This window comes from Lichenostomus cassidix, unplaced genomic scaffold (assembly GCF_008360975.1).
Source record: "Lichenostomus cassidix isolate B80296 unplaced genomic scaffold, HeHo_3.0 HiC_scaffold_510, whole genome shotgun sequence".
NCBI lineage: Eukaryota > Metazoa > Chordata > Aves > Passeriformes > Meliphagidae > Lichenostomus > Lichenostomus cassidix.
The window spans coordinates 681-24,946 of NW_028147575.1; the positions used below are offsets into that span (position 1 = coordinate 681).

At 46.0% G+C, this 24,266-nt stretch overlaps 1 protein-coding gene across 1 annotated transcript in view; it reads left to right on the forward strand.

The window, feature by feature from the left end:
• The first annotated feature begins 467 nt into the window (after window positions 1-467).
• LOC146422030 (tyrosine-protein kinase JAK1-like) overlaps window positions 468-24,266 on the forward strand; it is a 29,085-nt gene continuing 5,286 nt past the window's right edge. Inside the window, exons 1-16 of the mRNA XM_085046797.1 lie at window positions 468-607; window positions 9,019-9,098; window positions 9,881-10,079; window positions 11,248-11,371; window positions 14,448-14,598; window positions 15,692-15,855; window positions 15,968-16,301; window positions 16,800-16,973; window positions 17,604-17,761; window positions 18,363-18,486; window positions 19,603-19,789; window positions 21,258-21,364; window positions 22,814-22,960; window positions 23,181-23,268; window positions 23,719-23,846; window positions 24,081-24,216. Coding sequence (XP_084902923.1) covers window positions 9,093-9,098; window positions 9,881-10,079; window positions 11,248-11,371; window positions 14,448-14,598; window positions 15,692-15,855; window positions 15,968-16,301; window positions 16,800-16,973; window positions 17,604-17,761; window positions 18,363-18,486; window positions 19,603-19,789; window positions 21,258-21,364; window positions 22,814-22,960; window positions 23,181-23,268; window positions 23,719-23,846; window positions 24,081-24,216 — 2,227 coding nt within the window. The 5' untranslated portion in view covers window positions 468-607; window positions 9,019-9,092. The remainder of the gene's footprint in view (window positions 608-9,018; window positions 9,099-9,880; window positions 10,080-11,247; window positions 11,372-14,447; window positions 14,599-15,691; window positions 15,856-15,967; window positions 16,302-16,799; window positions 16,974-17,603; window positions 17,762-18,362; window positions 18,487-19,602; window positions 19,790-21,257; window positions 21,365-22,813; window positions 22,961-23,180; window positions 23,269-23,718; window positions 23,847-24,080; window positions 24,217-24,266) is intronic.

Consider the following 24,266-nt stretch of genomic DNA (forward strand, 5'->3'; position numbering starts at 1 on the left):
TGCAGCCTTTGGGCCTGCAGGGATAATATCAATAATTATTGTTATAATAATGTCCTCCATCAAGGCTGGACCTCACAACCAGCACGAGCAGCTTGGTAGGACCTGGAGGTGCTTTTTGACCTCACCGGGTGGAATTTTGTCCCAAAAAGGCAGTGATATAATAATAAATAAAATATTCCCAGCTTTTAGCCGCGATGGAGTAAACACCTCCCAGGTTTCCTGTTGCAAACCTCTGTTAGCAATGCACACAATCCTCAGGGTGCTCAGGGAGCTGTGCTGGCCAGCGAGTGCAGCCCGGCTCTGTCCCTGCAGGCTCTGCTCTGCTCTCCAGCTGCTGCCAGCTGTGCGTGCAGCAGAGGAAGCCCAGCAGGTAGCTCGGGCTGCATTCGTGTCGCCGAGTTCAGCCGTGGCTTCCTGTTTACTGAGCCGAGGGACGCCTTGGCTTTGCACCACACGAGGAGCAGAGTGGCTCGTGGATTCAGTGCCTGGCAGGGAGTGCAGCCAGCAGCTGGAATTTTGCAATGGAATCCATGTGCTGGCTGGGAGTCTCTTGCTCTCCGTGCTGCCGAAAGCATTCCCTGCTGCACGAGCAAATTCCTTGAGTTTGGTGAGTGGGGTCAGAGCTGTGCAGGGCAGGGTGGGCTGGGTGGATGGGATAAACTGGGCCTGCTGGAGCTGTGGGAGCTCAGATAACTCCTGCTGTGGCTCGTGGAGCTGATAGCCTGGGAGAGCAATGCCCAAAGATCTCTCCGGCAGCAGGGAAATTGTCCTGCATCCAAAACTGCTCTTCAGAGAGGGAGGGAGAGCTGCAGCTGGGAAATGTCTGGGCTTCTGGAGAGCTGACAGAAAGTTAGGACTGGACCTAAAAATTAATTGGCTGTTAATTGCCGTGAAAATGCTCTTGGCCAAAGCAAGAAATTGAGCTGCTGCCAGTTTTCATGATATAGAGACATTGCTGGGAATGCAGATAGGCTCCTGGAAAGGTGGAAGTTCATATTCCTCTCTTAATTTTTGACTTGGAATTCTGAAATACAGAGTATATGTTGGAAGATGGGGTTTTTCCAGCTTTCCTGTGCTGTCTAAGACTCAAGGGATGATGATTCTGGAGTAAAAGACCACCTGGAGTTCCCAGGCAGCAACTGTAGGAATGGCACAAGCAAATGTTTGCTAAAAAGAGAGAAACGAGTGAATCGTAAATAAAGTGAGATGATTCAGCCCTTTCAGAATTGTATAGAAGAGTTCAGTTGGATTGGTGAACTGGAGGAATGTGAGATTTTCTCGGGCAGGTTGGAATTATTGGGGTGAGATCCTCGTGCCAGGTGTGAAGTGTAGCAGAGCCTTTCTGCCTGTGGATGTGTGTAAAGGCAGCTTGAGGCATTATGGGACCAAACCATCGCTGACAGGAGAACTGTGCAATCTGCAGGACAAATTTTCAACTCCACAACCCAGCAGGACTCCCTGAAGAAAGGAAAACAAAGTCTCACTGCTCATCTCTGTACACCTAAGCCACTCACGTGTCTCACCACCTTTGAAGCACTGTTGACACAATTCTCAGAGGCAAACATGTAAAACTCACTCCTATTCAGCTAGTTAGTTAAAAATAGTGAATGTATTTGTCCAAGAGATTGAGTTGAATTGAGGGTAAATATTTGGTTTGCTCGCCAGGGTGACACTGGAGACTCCCAAACTCTTCATTTTAGCAGCTCCTGCAGAGCATTCACAGGTCAATTGGCCAGTGAAAATTCATGGCTCAAAACGATTAGTAGGACTTTGTGTGGTTGAAAAAGATCAGTAACTGTGTGTGGGGTGTCTGGAAGCAGCGTTTGTTGGAGGTGGTGCTGCAGGACAGGACTGGATTTACAGGTTCCTGCCTGCTGTGCTCCAGCGCTGAATCGTCTCGCTTGGCTCAGGAGATAAAAGTGATACCAGACAAATAACTGGGTGTTCCTCTGCTTCAAGCAGAAAGCAGCTGCTAGATAAGACTTTAACTGCAGCACTTGGCAGCTGGAGGTTCCACATTCTGGATTGGAATCCCTAGGAAACCTTGGGAAATGTGTCCTTGGTGTCCCCGAGGAGGCAGAGTGCAGGCTCTGCTTTTGGCCACCAAAGGGAGGCAGAAGGATTTTGGGTTTTGGCAGAGCTCGAGTTGTTTACTGAGACAACATTCTAAAGACTTCCTTTGGCTTTCACTGATTGGCTTCTTCTGTTTCAAGTGGCTTCTGCCAGTTTACTTGTGTTTGATTTCTGGGAAGAAAAGAGCCTTCAGCTGGGAGAAATGTTTTTTTCCCCCAATCTTTGTTGCAGTTGGGATCAGAGAAAAACAGTTTAGGGTGACATCTGAACCGTGTCATTTCTTTATCATTTTGCAGGTGGTATTTAGAGCTTAACTCCTCTTTTTGAAGGTGGGAATGTAAGGTTTCAGGGTAGGTAATGTAAGGATTCATTAAAGCCTGAAAACATAAAAGTAATTGGAAGCAAACCAAAGCATGTCCTGGTGGAGAGTTCACTCATCCACATTTGAATCTGCAGTTTAAAGAGACTAAGATCAATGCAGAGCTAAGATCCCTCCTCAGTCAGAGGACTTGGAGACCTCATTTTGGGTCACACAAGTCCATTGACTGTCCCAGTTCCTTCCTCTGACTAAGAGGGATAAATGTCTTTACAGCTAACTACAAACACAGGTGTTCTCTGGTGATTAGCCAATAGTAAAAAGTAATTGCTGTGTGTGTTTATCCCACCAGATGGGCAATAAAGAACTGTATTTCCCACTTGTATTAAAAATTATCTCCCAGTGGCATTTGATTCTTCCTTGGCTTGTCCATTTTTTACCATGAAGTGCTGACCTGGGCACTCTGTTTCCACTTTTCAAAACTTAAAACATTTTTTTTTCTGTGCACACCAAACCAGTGTAGCCCAATAACTGCCCATGGGAGCTTTTTGGGTTGGAAAAGTCCATAATGTCCACTTTCATTGAGCCTGACAAGATCTTGTGCACCTTTGTGACTAAATACAAGTGAGGGCTACCAGCATTACAGCATTTTAACAGAATAAAAGGGGAGCAGAGAGCACAGAGAGGGGGAAGAGACTGTGAAGATCTAATTGCTCTTGCTGTCAATAGTAAATCCCAAATTTATGGTTATGTAATTTTATAGTTTTCAATTCTGCTATAGCAGGAATGGTTCTTGGTTAGGTGATATTTTTGTTGGTGGTTTGCTTTTAACAGAAAGGTGAACAAAACTGGTAAAGTGTTGTTTGCTGTTGTTTGGGCTTCGTTTTAACTGGTGAGCCCTCGAGAGTGAACTTTAACAATATCTTCTCACCACATTAAAAAAAAAAATTAAAAAAAAGCAAAAGTCAAACCATCAAAAAAAGTCTTACCAAAGTGCAAAGCCACCACAGGAAGCACATGACTGCCAGAAGCCTTCTGGGGGTTCAGGTGCTCAACTCAGAGGAGATGTTGACCACGTTGGCAGAACCTCCTCAGGGCCTTTTGAAGGAACCTAAATGGCAACAAGTCCGTGACATTTATTTTGAAACCAGGCTGAGTGCAAGAGGTGCCATTATTTCAGTTTGTTCTTCTGAGAAAAAGCTGAGGTTGATCCTTGCCTTGAGTAATTCCTGCTCTGTGGGAAGAGCTGGGATGCTAGCACAGCTCCAGTGCAGGATGGTCCTGGACTAAAGGGATTTTTTTCTTCCTCTGTCCTGAAGGGATTTTTTCCTTCCTCTGTCCTGAAGGGATTTTTTCCTTCCTCTGTCCTGAAGGGATTTTGCTGCTGCAAGCCCTGCCCTGTTGCTTTTTCCTTCTCTGCCCTCCACGTGTGTGGTGGCTGGTGGTGTGGCAGGGGTGGGATGAGATGATTTTTAGATCACACCCAGCCCCAAACCTGTGTTCTTTGGGGGTGTTGCAGGGGATGAGGAGCTCTGCAGTTAGTGCTGCCCAGCCAAGAAGGGCTGGAGAGAGCTGGGATGACAGTTTCCATTCCGTGCTAAGCTGTGAAAATGCAAAAGGCCAAGAAGAACATGTGGAGCTGCTGTCGAGGCAGTGGCTGCAGAAGGGAAGTGACCCTGGGTGGTTTCTGGGCCCTGAGCCAGCAGGGACTCTGCAGCAGCTCTGTGGTCACCACATCCCGGCCCCTCTGCATGTTTGACACACTCAGGCTGGAAAGCAAAGCCTGGCAGAAGTTCCCCTCCTCAGGCTGGTGGTGTTTGGGGAAATGCTTCCAACTCTCCCTCTGTGTAAGGTGGGATGTGGGAGAGCTGGGCACTACCAGTGCTGGCGCTGATTTCCTGGATGACTGAGCCACTCATTTCATTTCTCCTCTACTCATTTGCAGAAAGGACACGTTGAGAATGTTTCTCACCACTTTTAACTTGGCTAGACCTCAGCTGGTGGCTTGTTTTGGTTTGTTTCTTACTAAAGAGCTAAGGCACCATCGGAAATCCGGCTGCTGCCGTAATATATCCGTGCTTGCTTTTTCCTTCAAAGCCACTAAAATGTGGGATTCCCTTGCTGAGGAGCACCAGTGGGTCATGGGTGTTGGGCTTGTTTTGTAGCAAGGGGGTACAAACAGCTGCCTGGGAATTATCTAAGGAATTATCCAGCAGAGCAGTGTGGAGCAGGTGTCAGGGTGGCCCTGGGGTTCATCCCTGCTCCACCTGCACAGCCCGTGGAGAAAATGAGGTCTCTGAAGTGGATAAGGTGGGCTGGGATGGACTGGGGCTTATAAACCTTGGCTTGTAGGAGAACTTGGAGCTCTGAGAGCATGTAGGTGTGTGTTGAGTCCCCAGGGTTCTTCATCCTGCATTTCAGCATGCTGGGATCACTGGAGTTCTAAGGCTCAGGAGAACAGGATGAAGTGACCTCTCTCACTCCCGTCTGCTTAAAGAGGGGAGGAATTCTGCAGTACTGAATCACGGGGAAGGTGTGAGCCATGAACTGCTTCACCTTCCTCCTGGTGCCTGTAGTTCCCACCCCAAACCCCAGTGCTGCCCTGCCAGGTGGCTGCTCCTGCCACCTCCCCACAGGGTGTGATGCCATTGTCCCACTCTGGTCCCCCAGGCAGCACAGAAATGCCAAGTGCTAGAGAAGGTTTTACTCCATTCCGTGTTCTTTTCCATCCTGCCCATCCTGGTGGATCTGTGCCATGCCTGCAGTGTTCTCCTCTCGTGGCCAAGGCAGAGCCATTCCCTGGGCTCAGCTCCTCCTCAGAGCTCAGCGCTGTGCTGGGAGCACCACTGGGGCTCTGCAGTCACTGCTGAGCAGAGCTGATGTGAGCCACCCCTGCTCACTCTCCCTGCCCCATTCCCATTAAATTCACCTCCATGGCAGTTCTAACTTTCCTCTGGAGCTGCCTCCATCCTGCCCCAGTGACCTGCTGAGGGCTCAGTGCCACAAGAGCCCAGGAGGACAAGCTCTGCACAACCCTCAACACCTCCTCCTGCAAGAAAACGCAGAGCTGTTTGCCACCGTGACTGATTTTCCTGGAAGTTTTTCCACCCGTCTGAGGTGCACCTCAGGAAACCCCTGGAATCAGTGTGTTTCCTGGAGTTCTGCTTCATTGCTGGGAAGGTGGTGTGGCTCTTTTCCAGAGAACTTCCATCCCTCCTCAGAGGTGCAAACTGCCCCGGGCGTGGGGATGAGAGAGGAGAACATCCAGGAAGGAAAAGGATCATTAATGCTGTGTCCAGGCAGGAATAAAAACAAATTTAAATTGTAAATCACTTCAAAACTGGAATGCCCCTTCAGCCCCCTTAGCATCAGTCTTAGCAATAAAGCTGTTTTTCAGGTAGTTGGCTCGTGAGGGAAAATTAATTACAGAAAAATCACAGCGTTGTTGGAAGGTTTCCATGATGGCTTCTTGAGACCTTTGCCTCCAAGGAAATTGATATTTAGTGGAGAAATGCTTGGTACAAGGATATAATCCTAGGTTGTAAGCCTCAAGGATGGAATCATTTAAAGTGATTATACCAGAACCTGTGGATGAAAGAGCATTAAGTGCACATTTATAAGCTATAAAAGCTTGGCTGAAGATGCCCCTGCTCATTGCAGAGGGCTTGTGACCTTTAAAGGTCACTTCCAACCCAAACCATACTATGAAAAATTGATCATTATCCAAGCCCTGTCCATCCAGAGGAAAATCAGGCTGGAAAAAGCAGATAACAGAAAAAAAAGGTGGCAGATGAACACCCAGCTCTCAGAGAGGGCTGAGAAACTTCTTCCCACATGGCTGCCACGTCATGAAATTCAGAGAAGGGACTGAAAGTGCCCTGGAAAAGCACAGGAAATGAGCAGATTTGGCTCTCAGGGTGCAGCAGAGCAGCAGGGCTGTGTGGGGCTCTGGCTTGGTAAAAAGCACTCACAGAACACACAAGAAATTTGCCTTTGCTGCTTTTCAGAGCTAAAAATGGAAATATTTCAGGTCTGGTAATATTAGAGTGCCACTCATGAAGCTGGCTGGTTTGGAGTTCTTGAGAACTTTGCTGCACATTAATTGCTTTGGGTGAGAATTTCCATTCTGTGCCCTCTTGGCCCTGTTTTGAAATACAATTTTTGTAGCTTGGATCAGTCATATCACAGCATGAATTCTACAGAAAAACCTGAGGGGAATTAGTAATTCTGGTTGGAGGGCAGAGGTGAACAGTGGGTGATGAGATCACTGAATAAAAGCGTCAAATAAACACAACATAAATAATTCAGATAAATAAAATGTATGTTTGCTGGGAGAGTCCTGTGGAAATCAAATAGCATGTGCTCATAGATCTGAATTTTCAATGTGTCTCTAAGAGTTAATGCTGGATTACAGGCTGGGACAAATTTCTTGAGTAGTGTGTTGAAAAAATAATAATAATTGAGAGCTGTTGGGCTGACATAAAATATGAATACTCCAAAAGTGAAATGTGTAAGGAAAACTTATCTGCTCCTGCATTGGCATAAGCAATCACAAACATCCCCAGACTCTGTCAGGAAACCAGAAACTAAATGGGCTGAGAGGGCAGAAAAGAGGAAGAACTTGCAAATAGTGCTTTAAAATGAGTTTTGGTTTGGTCAGATTTTATCTGGGATTTTTTTTCTCTTCCTATTTTAGGGACTTTTGCCCCTGAAATGCAAATCTTTGCCTTTGGCTCCCATGGTCCTGGCTGATGGTGGAAGTGTTGGTGGAGCAGCATCCATCTGATCAAAGGGAGATTTGCACTTAGTTTCAAAAATACTTAATTTTTCCATCTGCCTTTTTTTAGTTTTTGAGGCACGCACAAGTTTGAAGGGGTTGTTTAACAAATAGGGTTGTAAATTGGTTTTTTTCCTTAAAAATGCTGGAGCTGCTGGGCTTCAAATGTAGCAAATCATAGGCAGGAACTTGAGTTTTTACCAAATATTATTCTCTCCCAAATATCTTAATAGTTTAATAGCCAAACTAATTTTTTTTAATATTTAATAGTCAAACTGGTTATGAACCACCCAGTTTTAGCAGGGACTGAGCACATCCCAGGGTGTGTCCCTTGGGGCAGGGAAGAAAAAATACATAAATAACAATTATCCACAGAGACCTTTGCAGTGGGCAAGGATAAAAATCTATTATTTCAGAGATGAAGGGTTGAAATGTGTGGGGCTGGTGAGGGATGCTCAGACAGAGCAGGGATTTGTTTTGGTCCAAGGAGACTTTTTGGAAGAGGAAGATGCATTTTAAAAATGTGAATCCCTGACAATGAGCACGGGAATGTCTGGAAAACCCATTAGTAAAGAATAAATCCGAGATTGGATGTTGGTTTGTTGGGTTCACCCCCAGCAGGTTTTGTAAATCAAGCAGCACTTAGGGGTTTTTAGGATTCTGGGAATTGCTGTGACTAAAACCAAGAGTGGGAGCTTTTAACCAAAGCAGAGAAGCTCTGTTGAAAAACAAGGAGTTTGATTTATGTATCTGCAAGAAACCAATGGGTTTGAATTCCCTTTCACATTTTCAAACATCTGGACAATCTCTTTAATATTAAGCCCACACAGACATTAAAATGTGCTGAGCTTCAGTTCTGTGTCATTTAAAAGGGTGTTTTTAATTAGATCCAAGTTAATATTTTTCCCCTTCTGCATCTCAGTTTTCTGGTGCTGTGCAGGAATAATTCCTGGCACGTCTGCATGTTCCAAACACCACACTCTCAACTACTCCTTCCCCATAGCATTGCCAAGGGAATGTGTCTAGAAACTCAGATTTAGCATTCAAGTGGCAGAAATGGCAGAAGCACGCAATTTAATTGGGAATGTGTGCCAAGCTCTTCAATATATTTTTTTTCTGGGATAGTGTCACGTTTGCTGGGCTCTTCCCAAGCACAAGGAGAGCTGTGTGGCACTGTCAGACTTTTCCCAGACTGAGCCTCAGGCTTTTCCAGCAATATTTGCTGCAGTCTGCTGGGTCAGACGAAGGTTTCACACTGGTGAAGCAAAAATAATACACGTTTAGTGTAAAGCCGTTTTGGCAGAGATGAGGGAGCAGGGAAAAAAGGGATTTTTCAGCCTCAGGTGAGTGCTGGGTGATGTTTCCCAAAGCAGCAGCACTGTCAGCCTCAGTTTGGACACATTTGAAATGATAATCTGGGAGGGGAAGGAACAGCAGAGAGCAGGGGAGAACTGGAATGAATACCTAAGGAAAAACCTGAGGGGTGAAGTGAATTCAAAATCAGGAGGGAGGTAAAGCACAGAGGAAGATGTTCCTGTGGTGTCCCAGCTGAGGGTTGTGATGGGAACAACCCCAAACTGAAAACAGGGAAAAATGCAGGGAGGAAGCAAAGCTTTCCCTGTGTTTTTGGTTTTCCCTGTGTTTTTGGTTGCATCTCAGGCTGTGTCCCCAAAGTGTCAGCAGAGAGCAGGACCTTGCCAGACTGCTGCAGGGTTCCTGGGACTGACACCTCATCCAGATCTGGTGTAACAAAGATTCCCTGGGATTGCAGGTGGGGTTTTAGCAGCCTGAGCACTTCCTGTGTGCCTCACAAAGCCGTTCCTGACAATGTTGATTTTCCCTTTTTCTTCAGTCAGAGTGAAGCTTTTCCTGGGGAGAGAGAAGACAACCCATTTCAGCTGTGTAGAGGATCCCACAGGCACATAAATGCAGGTGTGTTGGCTTGGAGACTTGGGGATTGATTTTATTTGGTTTTATTTTTGTAGGAGGATTAATTTAATAAACTTCAAAACTGGTAGTTTGGGCTTTTGTTGTTGTTTGAGCTAAAGCTTACAAAAACATGGAATAAAGACCCCAAACAACTCCAATAACTTTCTGCTCTTTCTATTTAAGGAATTGATGTAAAATGCAATTTTCTCTCCAGTCAGAGCTGCCTTGTTGTGCATCCTTGGCAATCTAAAAGCTCTTGCATTAAACCTTCTCAGTGCTGCTCTTTCCTCCTGGAGAGACACAGAAATAGTAATAAAAAATAAATGCCTATAAATCTGATAAAATACATCATGACTCATGAAGCATCAGGAGTTTCAAACGCAGAGGGCGAGAGGGGAGCAAACAATGAAGGATATTTTGCTGTTAAGGGCCTGTAAAAATAGAAAGTGCCTTTTTAAAAAAGGAAACATTAAATGAGCTGTTTAAATTACTCAGTCTCAAGTGTTGTTTTCCAGCCAATGAGGTGCTGAAGGATGTGAAAGTTATTTGTGTTTTACAGTAAGGAGAGAAACCTTTTAGAAAAGCTGTGGAACCACCAGAAGAGAAGGGAATGATTTGGATCAGAGTTCCCAGAACCAGAATAATCATTGCCATTTCTTTTTTCCCTGAATAATCAGCTTCCCCACCTGAGGGTTTTGAGGAATGTGGTGTTGGCAGAGGTGGGTTTGTGTTCTGATAATGATTCCATTATCATTTTCCCTTCACTCTTCCCCTTCCACTGCCAGTATCTCAACGTAAAAGAAGATTGCAAAGCCATGGCTTTCTGTGCAAAGATGAGGAGCACCAAGAAGAATGAGGTCAGCCTGGAAGCTCAGCACCAGGGCCTGGAAATCCTCTTCTACCTGCAGGACAAAGCCCCAATTTGTTACTCCAGCGGCGAGTTCACCTCGGAGGAGCTGTGCATCGAGGCTGCCCAGAGGTGTTGTGAGTATTTGCCTTTTCTTTCACTGCTCAGGGGCTGCCAGCAGCCAAGGGGAGGCAATCAGTGTGTGTGTCAGTCAGAGGAAGAGCCACCCCATCCCAATAAATCCCCACAAAGCTGATCTCAGCTCGTGTGCATCCCTCACGTGGCAGGATCTGCCCTGTGCTCTGCCCTCAGCACAGTGGCTGTAATTCCACAGGAAAACGTGGGTTTCATTGCTGTTTGAGCTCATAACCCAGTGTGCTTTTGTATTTACACTTCTGAGGTTCTTCCCTGCCCTTTCCTGTCCCCATGGAACAGTAAATGTTGTCCAGCTGCTCTGGGGGTGCTGCATGGGGCTGTGTGAAGAGCTGAACTGGGCAGGAATTCTCCTGCAGCCCTACATGTTTCCTTTGCCCAAATCACCTGGATCCTTGGAACACTGAATACCCTTCAGTTCATTAGCCTAATTGCTTTTCTGCCACTGGAATGGGTGAAATGCTGGGAATCTGCAGGACAAGCTCATCAAATGAGTGCTGGTGGTGTTTTTGAAGAGTTTGAAGGCAGGTGAGAGGTGTTGAACACCCACCTGTTGGTGTGCAGGAGCTGCTGGTTTAGGGCTGTGAGCCCACAGATTGTCCATCTGCTCCCAGAACTGGGACCAGGAATTCCAACCACAGACCTGCAGACACCCCACAGCCTGTTTTTCATGGATGGACTCAGTGCAAGGTTAAGGGAAATCAGCCCATTCACATCAAAGTCTGTTCTTGCTTGGAAACCTCTTGTGGAATGACCAAAGCTCTCTGCTTGTTCGCTAAAACCTCCTTTCAGCTCTGGGGGTTGAATTGATTAATGAAATACAGCTGAGATCAAAGTGGTGCTTTTGCTCAAACACCCGTTTCTGTGACCTGAACAAAATCAAGGTTTTAAGTCATTTCCTCTCAGGCTCAGACCTTGGACAAAACCAGGATTTCAGAATCCCTTAAATCCCAGAAGCAGCTGCTGAAAACACCCCAAACCCAGCAGGCTGAGCTCCACCTCAACCTCCCCTTCCCACTGTTTGTTTGTTTTAAACTAATCCCAGTATCAGTTTCTTTTCACCATCAAATATTTGCTTTCTGCCTTTGTATTTTGGGGTGTGGGTGAGCTCTGGAGCCTGGTGAGTCACCCATTTGTGTGTTTTTGTGACAGCTGTGTCCCCTCTGTGCCACAACCTCTTTGCTCTGTATGATGAGAACAAAAAGCTCTGGTATGCACCAAACCAGGTCTTCAAGGTAGAGGAGAAATCATCCTTCAGGCTCCATTATCGCATGAGGTAAGAAAAAAACACCTGGAAAATGAGATTTCCTGCTGTTCCTGAGCTCCCTGGAGAAGCAGGGAAGCAAAACCAAAAGCAGCAGCTTGGTTTGCCCAGCTTAGGGGAGAGAGGAGCAGCAGGAGCTTAAAATATCTCCTTAAAATATCTTCCTTTTCATCTTTGGGATTTAACTTGGGAAAAAGGTCCAGAAGGTGAAAAACCATGAGAAGTTGTCTACACAGAGCTGGGAGTGAACAAGGGCAAAGTTCATGGGAAAATTGCCTCCAACCCACTGGGGTTTGTGTCAGTTTATGGATGAATTTCCATCTGAAGTGTTCCAATTCCTCCTGAAGTCAGTGGGAATTTTAAGTTGAAAAAGCACCAGGATTTTGCTTTTGGAATTCTCCAGGATTGTCAGGGATCCTTCCTTGTGTGACCTCACTGTGGGTGGCAAGGACTGGGCTGGAGAAAGCATGGAAAAATAAAATTATTCCCAGGATCTTGAGCTGAGATTTACCCCAGGTGGCATCCTGGAAATGCAGCTCATGGATTATTGAAATTTTGGGGCTGAGAGGGTGGGAATGAAGGCAGGAATTCTGGCCTTCCTATTCCTTTTAGGATTTGATAGAAATCTAATTCTGCACGAATTCTGTAATTATACTTTTTAAAAAAAATTATTATTTTTATTCTGTAAGTGTTTTAAGTGCAGAATAGAGGAGAAAAATCCATGAAATGAACTTTGCTTACAGGAGTAATGAATCCAGAATTTAGGGAAATGAACAGATATATTGATTCATCCATGGCCAGCTGTAAGAAAATAACTTTGTCAATAATATTCCCCCAGCCTGGCTCAGTTTGGGATGCAGGGAGAGGCAAAGAGAAGCTCTGCCAAGGTGATCTTTGAGCTGGAGGTGTTTCCCTTTGCATCCCAGACTGGAATTGTTATTGTTGGATGAACTGCCACAGGGAAAAATGACTGATCTTTGCTTTTCAGTAGTGATAATTCCTATTTTTGGAGGAGGAAGAGGATGCTGGGGTGTTTTCTTTTCTTCTTTAATTCGTGTTATTAATGACTTAACCCTGGCTGATGTCAGATCTAAGCAGCTGTGTAGATAAACACCATTATTTCCTGAAAATAATGATGAACAAAATTAATTTCTGCTGATCTTTAGCTTCTGATTTTTTTTTTCCCTGTTGTACCATTTCATAGCATGAAGCTGTACAAAACCCCCTGCTTTCCAGAATTGAAAATTCTGGTGGTTTATTCCTTTTTTCAGCTTTGGGAGTTGGGATTTAAGTTTGGCTGGGAAATCTCTTTTGGCCCTTGTACTCCTTGAATCAAAACTGGCAAAGTTTGGGCCAAAGATATGGATTTAAAATAATTTCAGACACATTTCAGAAAGAGTTAAGCACTAAAATCCAAAGATTCCCATTTCCCCAGGAGTACTGTTGTGTCCTGGTGGTGTTTTCCTTTATTTCATTTATTTCTGTTGTGGATTTTGGCTCAAGCATCTCAGCTGAGAGCAGGCAGTGCTGCAGAACTGGGAGCAAAAGGGTTGGGAAATATTGTTTGTTCTGAGCTCTGCCAGAGGCAGAATTCCTCTGGAAAAAAGGAGAATGGTTGGAGATTTTTTTCCTAGAGCAGTGTTTTAACTGTGTATGATAATTCAGCAATGAAATAATTGGTATTTTTCATGCCACTGATAGGTTTTAGTCCTGTCCTTTGGAGTTGATCTCTCTCAGATGAATGCTGGGATTGGGCTGAAATGCTTTTACAGGACTTTTCTCCCACTGCTGAAAGCTTTTTGTTTGCTGTGGGAACTTTCCATCCTCCTCCTCTCCTCACCAGCTCAGTGCCAGCTGCTGCTGCACTTTTGGTAATGTTTTTAAAGGATTTCTCACTGAAATTTTGGGAGCAGCCTGAGTTTTTTACACTTTTCTCAAGTTATTTATTTATTTTTAATAGGCTACAGCATGAGAAACCCCAGTGTTTTGTAATATCCTGGAGTAGTTGGCACACAGAGGAGGAGGAGGAGGAGTTTAACTCTTCCTAGCTGGGTTTGTTTGTTGGTGTGGAAAAGAAATCCAGTTCTGGTGGGATTTGGAAGTAGATGATCCTCAAGGTTCCTCCCAGCCCATTCTGGGATAACTCCATTTTTTGGGAGCTCTGGGAAGAAGGAGTGAATCTCCTTTCCAGCTCACTTCCATCTCCTGGGAATGGGGGAATTTCTGCTCCTGTTCCTGTTTTGGAGGTGGAATTGCAAAAATCTGTTCCTTACTCCCACAGATCCATTGATCTTCCCAAGGAAAAGATTCTCCTTTATTTCCTCATCCCTCAAACAATGGAGCTCTAATTGTTTTTGTCATTCCTGAATGTTGTCCTAATCAGAGCAGTAGAGTAGGAAAAGAGCAAATTCTCCTCTCAATTACAAACAATGCACAGTACTTTCCCCATAATTATTTTCAGGAAATAACAAAAGAATTGAGAGTTATTAGCTCTGATTCCTCTTCTGCTGGAGAATAGGGAAACAAAGTCATTTCCTTTGGATTTCAGAAGGATTTGCTTTGCTCTGCTCTTTAGTCTTCAGCCCAAGGAGTTCCTGAGGAGTTCCTGCCTAGGGAGAGCTTAACTAAAAATATTGATTTTTTTTTTTTGCTGGAGATCCTGACTGTGCACTGAGGCTGAGACACTCCAGCCTTGACCACTCCAGATTTTGGGGTTTATAAATGTCAACCTCAGGCTGGTTTGGACTGTCAGTCCCTCTGCAGCTCTCCTTTAGGCCCTGGCAGGAGCTCTGAGCTCTTCTCCTCTCCAGGTGAACAATCCCAATTCTCTCAGCCTCTCCTCACAGGAAAGGTGCTCCATCTCTCTAATAAAAAAAGAAAAAATTGTATAATAATCTACAATAATTTAATCATTTTCCCCTATTCCTCAGGCCAGGAATGTGATTTGCACCACTTAAGACAAACTTCAGGCAGAAATTTGACCTATTTCTGCTTATAACTGATCTGCCTTTCAAAATACTTGTGGAAATGGAAGCTTTCCCCAAAAGTTGTGACATTTTATTCCTTTTTTTTTTTTCCTTTTTGCCAGATACTATTTCACCAACTGGCATGGCACCAGTGAGAATGAGCCCTCAGTGTGGAGACATTCCCCAAGGAAGGCCAAGGCCTATGACAAGAAATTGGCTCCAGAAGGAACTCCCATCCTCGATGCCAACTCTCTGGAATACATCTTTGCACAGGTTGGGATTGTCTCTGATACTGTATTCCCTTGAAAAACGTGATGTTCTGCTCTGGAACCTCTTTTCAAACTCCTAAAATGCACATCATGACCTGCTGGTACTGAAGAGAGTTTTCGTGGTGCTGCTGCCTGGTGGAGAAAAGAGAATTTGCTACATGAAAAAATTAATGACAGGAGAAGCTGTAAAGAAACTCTCACAGTGCAAAAAGGGGTTTATTTGTATAGATGTTTTCTTCTAAAATGAATTGTTTGTGGATATAGATGCTGCCAATCACTTTTGTGAGACATTCCCACAGGATTTGGGCATTGTGGTGCTGGAGGGAAGCAGCAGCTGAGGGAAACCTGGCAGGGCTGTGTCCTTTTAATGAGGTTTTTCTCTGGTTGGTGTTAAAACATTGATAAAAACTGACTGATAACTCCATGGTGATAAAGATTGATAACCCCACCTGCACTTTTGCTCTTTCTCTTGTGCCTTCCAAGGGATTTTTCAGCCCAGAAGCTGCCTGGTTTCACAAAAAATGAGAAAATTCAGGATGATGAAATGAGAACATTGAATGCACCGAGAAAAACTCATTTACTGCTCATTCTGAGTAGAATTCCTGCAGGATTTTCAGACTTGGAAATGACTTTGCCCTTCAGAAAAAGAGACAATGTGGATTTGCTCCAGCAAGTCCTTGTTTAGCTGGGAAACCACAATGAAAGAGAATTCCAGAGAAACATGAATGCAGCAAGGCCCAGAAATGTCTTTGCTCTCTGGCAGCCAAACCCTTTTCAGGCTGTCCCAGAGCAAGACTTGGCTTAGAGATGAATCCATGAATTCATGGAGACTTGGATGGGAAAGGCAGAGGTAAAGCAGAGACACAAGGTTGTTTTTGTGGACCAGAAAAAAAAATACTGAAGGTGCTAAAAGGGCCCAGGGGTGGTGATTTCTGTAGATAATTACAAAAAAAAGTGAATTTTTGATGGGCTGGTGTAGTAAAGAAGGGGATGAGGTTCCAGCTTCTCCTTGCCCAAGGACAGCCTGGGATCCTGGGATGGTTTGGTGACTCTGGGAAAGACCAGCTGGGTAATTTGGGGTTTTTGTTGCTGTTTAGGGCCAGTATGACCTGGTGAAGGGCTTGGCCCCCATCCGGGACCCCAAGAACGAGCAGGAGGTGCATGAGATCGAGAATGAGTGTCTGGGCATGGCTGTCCTGGCCATCTCCCACGATGCCATCAAGAAAAATGTGAAGCTGCCAGAGCTCCCCAAGGACATCAGGTGAGCTGGGATCAATCAGTTAATCAATCAATCAATCAATCAGTCCCTGTCCCTGCTGGCTCTGCTCCTCCCCCAGGAGGAATTTAACCCAAAACCTCGTTTTTCCTTCCAGTTACAAGCATTACATCCCTGAAACTCTGAACAAAACCATCAGGCAGAGGAATTTCCTCACCAGGATTCGCATCAATAACGTTTTCAAGCATTTCCTGAAGGAGTTCAACAACAAAACCATTTGCAACAACAGCGTCACCCCACGGGACCTGAAAGTGAAATATTTGTCCACAATGGAGATCCTGACCAAATATTTTGGGGCAGAGATTTTTGAGACTTCAGATTTGCAGATTTTTTCTGAGAATGAGATCAATAAATTTAATTGTGGAGACAATGAGAAGTATGAGGTGATGGTGACAGGAAACAATGGGATTCAGTGGAGGCTCAAGCCAAGTGTAAGTAGCCCCTGATAAATGAGAATTAGGGGATTTTTTTGGGACATAACAGCTGGTAAAAAGTAGTTGTGATCTTCAGACTCTGCAGAGCAGCTTTTGATTGGAGAGGCTTTCATAGATTACAGGATTATCCAGCTTGGAAAGACCTCAGGGAAGTCCAACCCCCTTTTTTAGGCTTAGCTTTTCCAAACCAGGTTGCTCAGGGCTTTTATCTTGAAAAATTCCAAGGATGGACACTGGACAATCTCCGTGGGCAACCTTTTTACCAGGAAAATGGAAAAAGCAAAAAGCATTCCAGAATTCAATAGCTTTATTCTATATATTAAAACTTATATAAAATACATTAGCTTATTCTATTATACACATAATACATTATCTTCTGTATTTTATATTATTCTTCTATAATTATAGAAAGAATTTTTGGTTCAGAGTAAAAACACTGTGCTAAAAATACTTTTTTATTAATGCTTTTATCCATTTATCCTTTTATATTTGCAGCCTGTACAGACAGAGAAAGAGAAGAAGAAAAAATCCGATGGCAAAACCAAAAAGGAGGAAGAAAAACACAAACTTCGGGAGACGTGGAACAACTTCTCCTATTTCCCTGAAATCACCCACATTGTCATCAAGGAGTCCAGAGTCAGCATCAACAAGCAGGACAACAAAAGGATGGTGAGAACCAGCCTGGGATCATTTTCCCTTCCCTGGGGAGCCCTGGGGACACAGTGGGGTTGGGCAGAAGGTGACAACATCCTCGAGGGACATTTGTAGTGCAAATAACACCAAATATGGTGCCCTTGGCTTGGGGCAGGGCAGAGATGGTCACTGGGGGTGGGAGGGTGCAGTTGTGTCCACACTGGTGCCAAACACTCCCTCAGAGATTCCCTGTGCAATCCCAGAGCTCGTGATGCCAGAAAGTGGAATTTCCATCCAGCAGGGAGTGGGGAGGGCAGAGAATTGGCTCAGCAAACCCTAACGTGTTGTAGCCACAATATTCCAGCACTGCTGAGGTGTCCTGGCTGAGCTGGGAGGGAATTCCCTGTGTGTTCCCTGCTTGTTCCTTGTGTCCTGGCTGAGCTGGGAGGGAATTCCCCATGTGTTCCCTGTATTTCTGGCAGAGCTGTAAGGATTCCCTGTGTGTTCCCTGTGTGCTCCCTGGGTGTTCCCTGGGTGTTCCCTGTATTCCTGGCAGAGCTGTCAGGATTCCCTGTGCTCCCTGTGTCCTGGCAGAGCTGTCAGGATCCCCCCTGTCCCTGTGTCCTGGCAGAGCTGTCAGGATCCCCCTGTCCCTGTGTCCTGCAGGAGCTGGTGCTGAGCAGCCATGCCGAGGCGCTGTCCTTTGCCTCGCTGGTCGATGGCTACTTCAGGCTCACAGCAGATGCTCATCACTACCTGTGCACTGATGTGGCTCCTCCCCTCATCCAGCACAACATCAAGAACGGCTGCCATGGGCCCATCTGGTCAGTCCTGCTCTGCCTTTGGAGCTTTTCCACTCGGGGAGCTCCTCTCCCTGGGCAGATGGAGGGTTTGGATGGGTGGTGGTTGCCGAAGGGTTGGAGAACAACTCAGTTTTGCTAAGGGAAAAATCAGTGTTTCTCTCTGTACTCATCTCTAAACCCAGAGTTGCTGCACTGAAGGAATGTTCCAAGAGTTTCCTCCATGAACTCATGGGAATATTTTAGGGAGGGAGTGGAAGTGTCTCTGCACTTCCCAGGGAGTCCTTGGATGGATGAGCAAAGCCTTGGGGTTTCAAATACCTAAAGGAATTCTCTTCCCTCCACCCACCTGTGTGGCTTTTCCCTTTATGCTTAAGCTGCAAGATGTGGAAATCCAGGAGTTCACCTGCAGAGTGCTGGATGCAGAATTCCCCTTAATAAATCCCTCCTCCCTTACTCTGTGCAGCCCTATGTGAGCAACACACCATTCATCCTGTTTAACAATCACACCAACATTTCTAAATTGCTGTTACACCCCAAATAGAGCTTTGCTCTCACATTCCTTCTCAAGAACAGCTTTCTGGGTGCTCCCTGTTGGTTTTCCTCACTGTCCCTTCCCTTCCAGCACGGAATATGCCATCAACAAGCTGCGGCAGGAGGGCAATGAGGTGGGGATGTATGTGCTGAGGTGGAGCTGCACCAACTTCAACCACATCCTCATGACAGTGACGTGTCTGGAAGGCTCAGAGGTACAGTCAGCTCTGCCATTCCCAGCAGGAATTTGCTCCCTGGAGTCTCTGAGGATGTGTTTTTGACCTTGGGGAAGTCACCCTCATCTCTGTTGGAGGGAATTGGCTTTTTTTTCCAGCCCTTTGTGGTGTGTCTCCAAATAGGATTAATCAGATCCAGAATTTCTCCATTCCTCCCAATAAAACTGTGCAGGAACATGGTGAAAATGAAGCATTTCAAACTCATGACATGGAGAATTTGTCACTTCACCTTACCTTGAACATGGCTCAGTTTCCCTGGAACCTTTTTGAGCATGGATTTCATTCCCTGGATGGATTTTACTGCCACACTCAGCTGGAAGTCTGCAGCTGACTTGGTGGTTTGGGAAAATATTTAAAGTGTTCATACAATAATAATAATGATGATAAATAGTTAATAAATAATAATAATAACAATAATAACAATCCTTCTCTAAGGAAAAAATGGTCATGAGCTCAGTGGTGAGTCAGGAAGGGATATTTGATACTGGATTTATCTCCTGTAGGTATTTGCAATAAACCAAATTATCAGAGCAGCTGAGGCAGTGAAACATGAAAGGAATTTTGTCTTGGAAAAGAGGGAAGGGAAGGTGACCCAAAGCTGCAGAGGGGAGACCTTGAGAGCTCTTGAGATGGGGAAGTTCAGCTCTTCCCCAAGACCTCTGGGTGAAACTGGAAGATCTCAGCACCACCCTGAAATCTCCTTTCACTGGTTGAAATTCTGGGGTGGGAAAGGCACTTTGGCTGGTTTGGAGATTTCAAAACCCTGCTCCAGATTCTCTTGACCAAGGGAAGAGAACATTCCTCCAGAAGAGGCAAAACCTCCATATATTCTCAGGCTCTGCAAAAAACCCAAAAGCCATAATTTGGGCTTGTTGGGTGATTGCATCTTTATGTTGCTGCTCTTCTTGGAGTGACAATTCCAGGAATTTTAGGACTTTTTCTGCTTTGTTGTGGTTTGATTGGAGGATCCTGGCTGAGGAGCAGGTGATGAGCTGGTCCTGCCTGTGACTGCCAAGGATTTGGGAAGCTTTGATAACTTCCCAAACATTCTTTCCCTCCAGTGATTCTGTTTGCTTCCTTTCCCCCCAACTCCAGGTGATGAATAACTCAGGGCCCTACAAGAACTTCCAGATCGAGGTGAAGAAAGGAGGGTATTTCCTCCATGGCTCAAACAAATCCTTTGCATCCCTGAAAGACCTCATGGATCACCTGAAGGGACAAATCCTTCGGACAGACAACATCAGCTTCACCCTGAAGAGGTGCTGCCAGCCCAGACCCAGAGGTATGCTGGCCTTGGAGGGTTTTGTTGGCACAAAGAAAACAAACTCCAGCAACAGGAAGCTTTTAAAATGGATTTTTAGTGCTGCACCCTTGTGTGAAGCTCTTTAAGAAATGGTATTTAAAGTGTCTTCCTAGTCTGGGGAGGAGGAGTTGTGCCAAAAGCCAAGCAGGTGCCACAGACAGCTGTGAGGAGGGGAAAGGAGGGTTGGACCCTGCTGGGTTTGCCTCCCTGAGCTGCTGCTCCACAATTCATCTGCACGAGGCAGCAGGGAAGGGTTTTGCTCCCAGCTGATGTCCAGGAGGGGAAATGCTCAGTGATGCCATGTGAGGGACAATGAGGCAGCTGTTGAGCAGTGCCAGCCCTCTGGGGAGCTGTTTGCTATGAACTGCCAGTGCCTTGCAGCTGATGTGCTGAGAGACAGAGCACAGGGCTGGCATTGTGCTGGGCTGGTCAAGGGCTCCTGCTGGAAATAACTGAGCAAAAACTGAGCCACAGCAATCACCTGCTGCTCTCAGGCTCTGGGAGACTCCCTGAGCTCAGCACAGCCTGCAGAAAGAACTGGGGAGCTGTCTGGAGCAGGGAGATGTTGGACATTTGGTTACATTTTGATGGCTGCATTTGGGGTCGAATCAAATCAAATATCTCAGGGAGTTGATTACCCACTTCAGCTTCTCACTGGCTTTAGTTCCAACAGGATTCAGTGCATGTTCCCTTTTCTGCCTCTTCCCTGGTGGTTTTTTCCTTCTTTTGGAATATTTAATCAGCTATTCCTGACGAAGTTTAGGGGCTGCAGGACTAAAGCAGTTTGGAGGGTGTGGCTATTCCTGGTGCTTCCACAATTCCAGGGAATGGTTTATTCCCAGCACCAACTTCTGCTCAGAGCTGTGGGAAGCCCAGATGGCCACACCCATCCCAATCCATCCTCTCCCAATAAATAATACTTGGAAGGCAAAATTCATGTCCAAAACTGGATGCACCCTGCAGCAGAGGGGAGGAAGCACTGGATTTTTGAGTCTTTTCCTTCTGCTCCTTCCCCATTGCCCAGTTGAATTCTAGTGCCCTGGGAAGACTGGTGGTGTTTCCCAGAGTAGAGGGAATTTGGGAGGAGGTGAGGAGGGACTGAGACTCCCTTTGCCCATGGGAAAGGAGATGGATCTGCAGGAGGGGATGTGGGGTGTTTGATTCCATGGACAGGACAGGGATTTTCTCTTCCAGTCTTTGTGCAGGAAACTGTTCAGTTGCTCAGTATCAACTTTTATCTGGCTGATGACAACTCTGTATTTAAAATATAAATATGCTGCTGTGCTTTAGTGATTCTCCTGTTGAACAAAGAGCAGAACTCAACCCCAAATCCCTTTTTACCTCCCTTTTTGGGGATTTAAATGCAGAAGCATTTACAGCCGTGTTGTCACTGGAAAATGCAGTTTCTTTGCAAACTTTAAGGATATTTTCTCCCCTTGCCTTGCAGAAATCTCCAACCTGCTGGTGGCAACCAAGAGGGCTCAGGAGTGGCAGCCAGTTTATTCCATGGGGCAGCTGAGCTTCCATCGCATCCGCAAGGAGGAGATCGTGCAGGTGGGGCTGAGCTTCCTGCAGTGCTGCCAGGGACCCCAAATCCCTGCAGGGACCCCAAATGCACCCTGATCCCTGCAGGGACCCCAAATCCACCCTGATCCCTGCCAGAGACCCCAAATCTACCTTGATCCCTTCTAGAGACCCCAAATCTACCTTGATCCCTTCTAGAGACCCCAAATCCACCCTGATCCCTGCAGGGACCCCAAATCCACCCTGATCTCAGCCAGGGACCCCAAATCCACCCTGATCCCTGCCAGGGACCCCAAATCCACCCTGATCCCTGCAGGGACCCCAAATCCACCCTGATCCCTGCCAGAGACCCCAAATCCACCCTGATCCCTGCAGGGACCCCAAATCCACCCTGATCCCTGCCAGAGACCCCAAATCCACGCTGATTCCAGACAGGGACCCCAAATCCACCCTGATCCCAGCCAGGGACCCCAAATCTTCCCATTCTGGCTGCTTCTGCCACTTCAGTTTCCCCTCAGCAAAACTTAATGGCATCTTTATTTGGATTTAAGCCTCTGATTCCAAATCCCAATATTTCTATGGCCTTGTGTGGACAAAGAGGGGAAGTTTAGGAGTGATGCCTTTCACTGGAAATCAAATTGATATTTAAGCAGTTTTCTAAGGGAAAAGAGGGGTTTTAAGGTTATTTCCTGGGAGTCTGAAGAGCTGGCTTTTTGCTGAATGTGGGTGTGTTTTTTAAAGCCTGACTTAGCAGAGAAGCAGAGGTTTAAGGCAATACCCTACAGTGAAAAAAGGTGAAGTATTCAAAAGCTCTAAACAATCAGAATTCTGTGTTCTAAACTTCCCCAAATTTCCAGACCTTGTTTGTAGTTACTTATTCAGGTCATCTGAATAAACATCAACAAACACACAGGGCTTGGACACACTTAAATCAGACTTAATGTTTCTAAAAGAGCCCTTAAATTGTACACTTGGCTTCTTCTGGGAAATAAAAAGGTTTGGGGGTTTTTGAGTTGCATCACTGTAGACAGAGATTGGGTTTGGATTGGTGTATTTACAGTCCAGGCTTCCTGCAAAAATATCCCAAGGCAGAACCCTCTGTTATTCTGGAGGAAATTGCTTCCCCAAACAAAGCCTTCCACTGAAATATTACTTCCTCTCACTTTTGGAAACACATTAAAGATCACCTCAGGAGCAGCTGAATGAGAGCTCAGTTGTTGTTTATTCATTTGGTGTTTAGTCTGGGAATGTTCAATCCCAGGGAGCTGCTGGATGTTAATGGAGGATTGACATCCAAGGAATTCTCGTGGGGAGGATGCTCAGAGCTCACTGAACCAAAAATAACTGTCTTTGGGTTCTACCTGGAACAAATATAAATCTGTAACCATCAAGTGCAGAGGCAGAAAAAAGTGCAGATTGCAGTATTTGTGTAAATCTTGTTGGCTTCCTGTCTGACAAATCTCTGCTGTTGTGTCTCAGGGAGAACACCTGGGAAGAGGCACCAGAACCCAGATCTACTCAGGGATCCTCAGCCTCAAAGACGATGAGAACGAAGGATATCAGAACGAAAAGGAGATTAAAGTCCTGCTCAAAGTCCTGGATCCCAGCCACAGAGACATTTCCTTGGCAAGTTTTTCCTTTGTGTGTTGTCCATGGATAACTTTTTTTTAAAAGGGTTGGGAAGGGGAAAATGCTGAAGGTGCAGCTCACCCCAGCTTTAGGCACCCATGTGAGCAAACCCAGGGGTTTGCTGTGTTGTGGTTCCGTGGGGCTCAGGATGTGCTGAACTCTGGGAATGCTGCCCCAGGAGCAGCAGTTTGATGTGATTTGTGTCCCTTTTCCCCAGGCTTTCTTTGAGACAGCCAGCATGATGAGGCAGGTGTCCCACAAGCACATCGTGCTGCTGCACGGCGTCTGCGTCCGCGACGTGGAAAGTGAGTCAGGAATGGGGGGACAGCCTGGCAGGGACAGCTGGGGGGGACAGCCTGGCAGAGACATGGGCTGGCAGCTGCTGCCCCTGGAGCTTTCCAGAGAGAAGCTGGACATTCCATTTCTCCCAATAAACGTCCCCTTCCAATGCTGTGTTTGCGGGAGAGCCTTCCAGGGTCATGCCTTGAGGCTGGAATGCCACACTGAATATCCAGTGTGGATACAAACTAATTGCTAATTCCCCTTGAAATGGTTCCAGGTTTATTGTTCTTTTACTACATGAAGCCCTCAGCCTTTTCATGTGGGCTCTGAGCACACCTTCCCCTTCTTGGGGAAGGTGAAATAAAGACATTTTCCAACCATCTGGGCTGGGGGCACAGGGGGGAGGTGGGAACAGAAATTAAATTCCTCCAGACAGTTTATTGCAGCACTGACTTTCTGCACTGCCTCTGTAGATATCATGGTGGAAGAGTTTGTTGAGTTTGGGCCTCTGGATCTGTTCATGCACAAGAAAAGCGAAGTTCTCACAACGCCATGGAAATTCAAAGTGGCCAAACAACTCGCAAGTGCCCTGAGCTACCTGGTAAGAGGCACTTGGGCAAAGGCACTGGGGCCTAGTGGGGATTTCATTTCCCCCCAGGAAAAGTGCTGAAGTGGGAACACTCTGTTTCCCTCCTCCTCCTTTCCTTCTTTACCTCCAATTTCTTCCCAGCTGTAATTTAGGATTTCAGCCTGGAGTATTTCAGATATCCCCTGGAGCACTTGCAGAGCTTCCTGAGCTCTCTGCACTCACTGTTCTCTCCCTGCTTTTCTGCAGGAGGATAAGGATTTGGTGCATGGGAATGTGTGCACCAAGAACATCCTGCTGGCAAGAGAGGGAATTGACACTGAATATGGACCTTTCATAAAGCTGAGTGACCCAGGAATTCCCATCACAGTGCTGTCCAGGCAAGGTATGGTCAGGGATCACATCCCCAGGGAAGGGGAAAGGGAGAAATGTCAT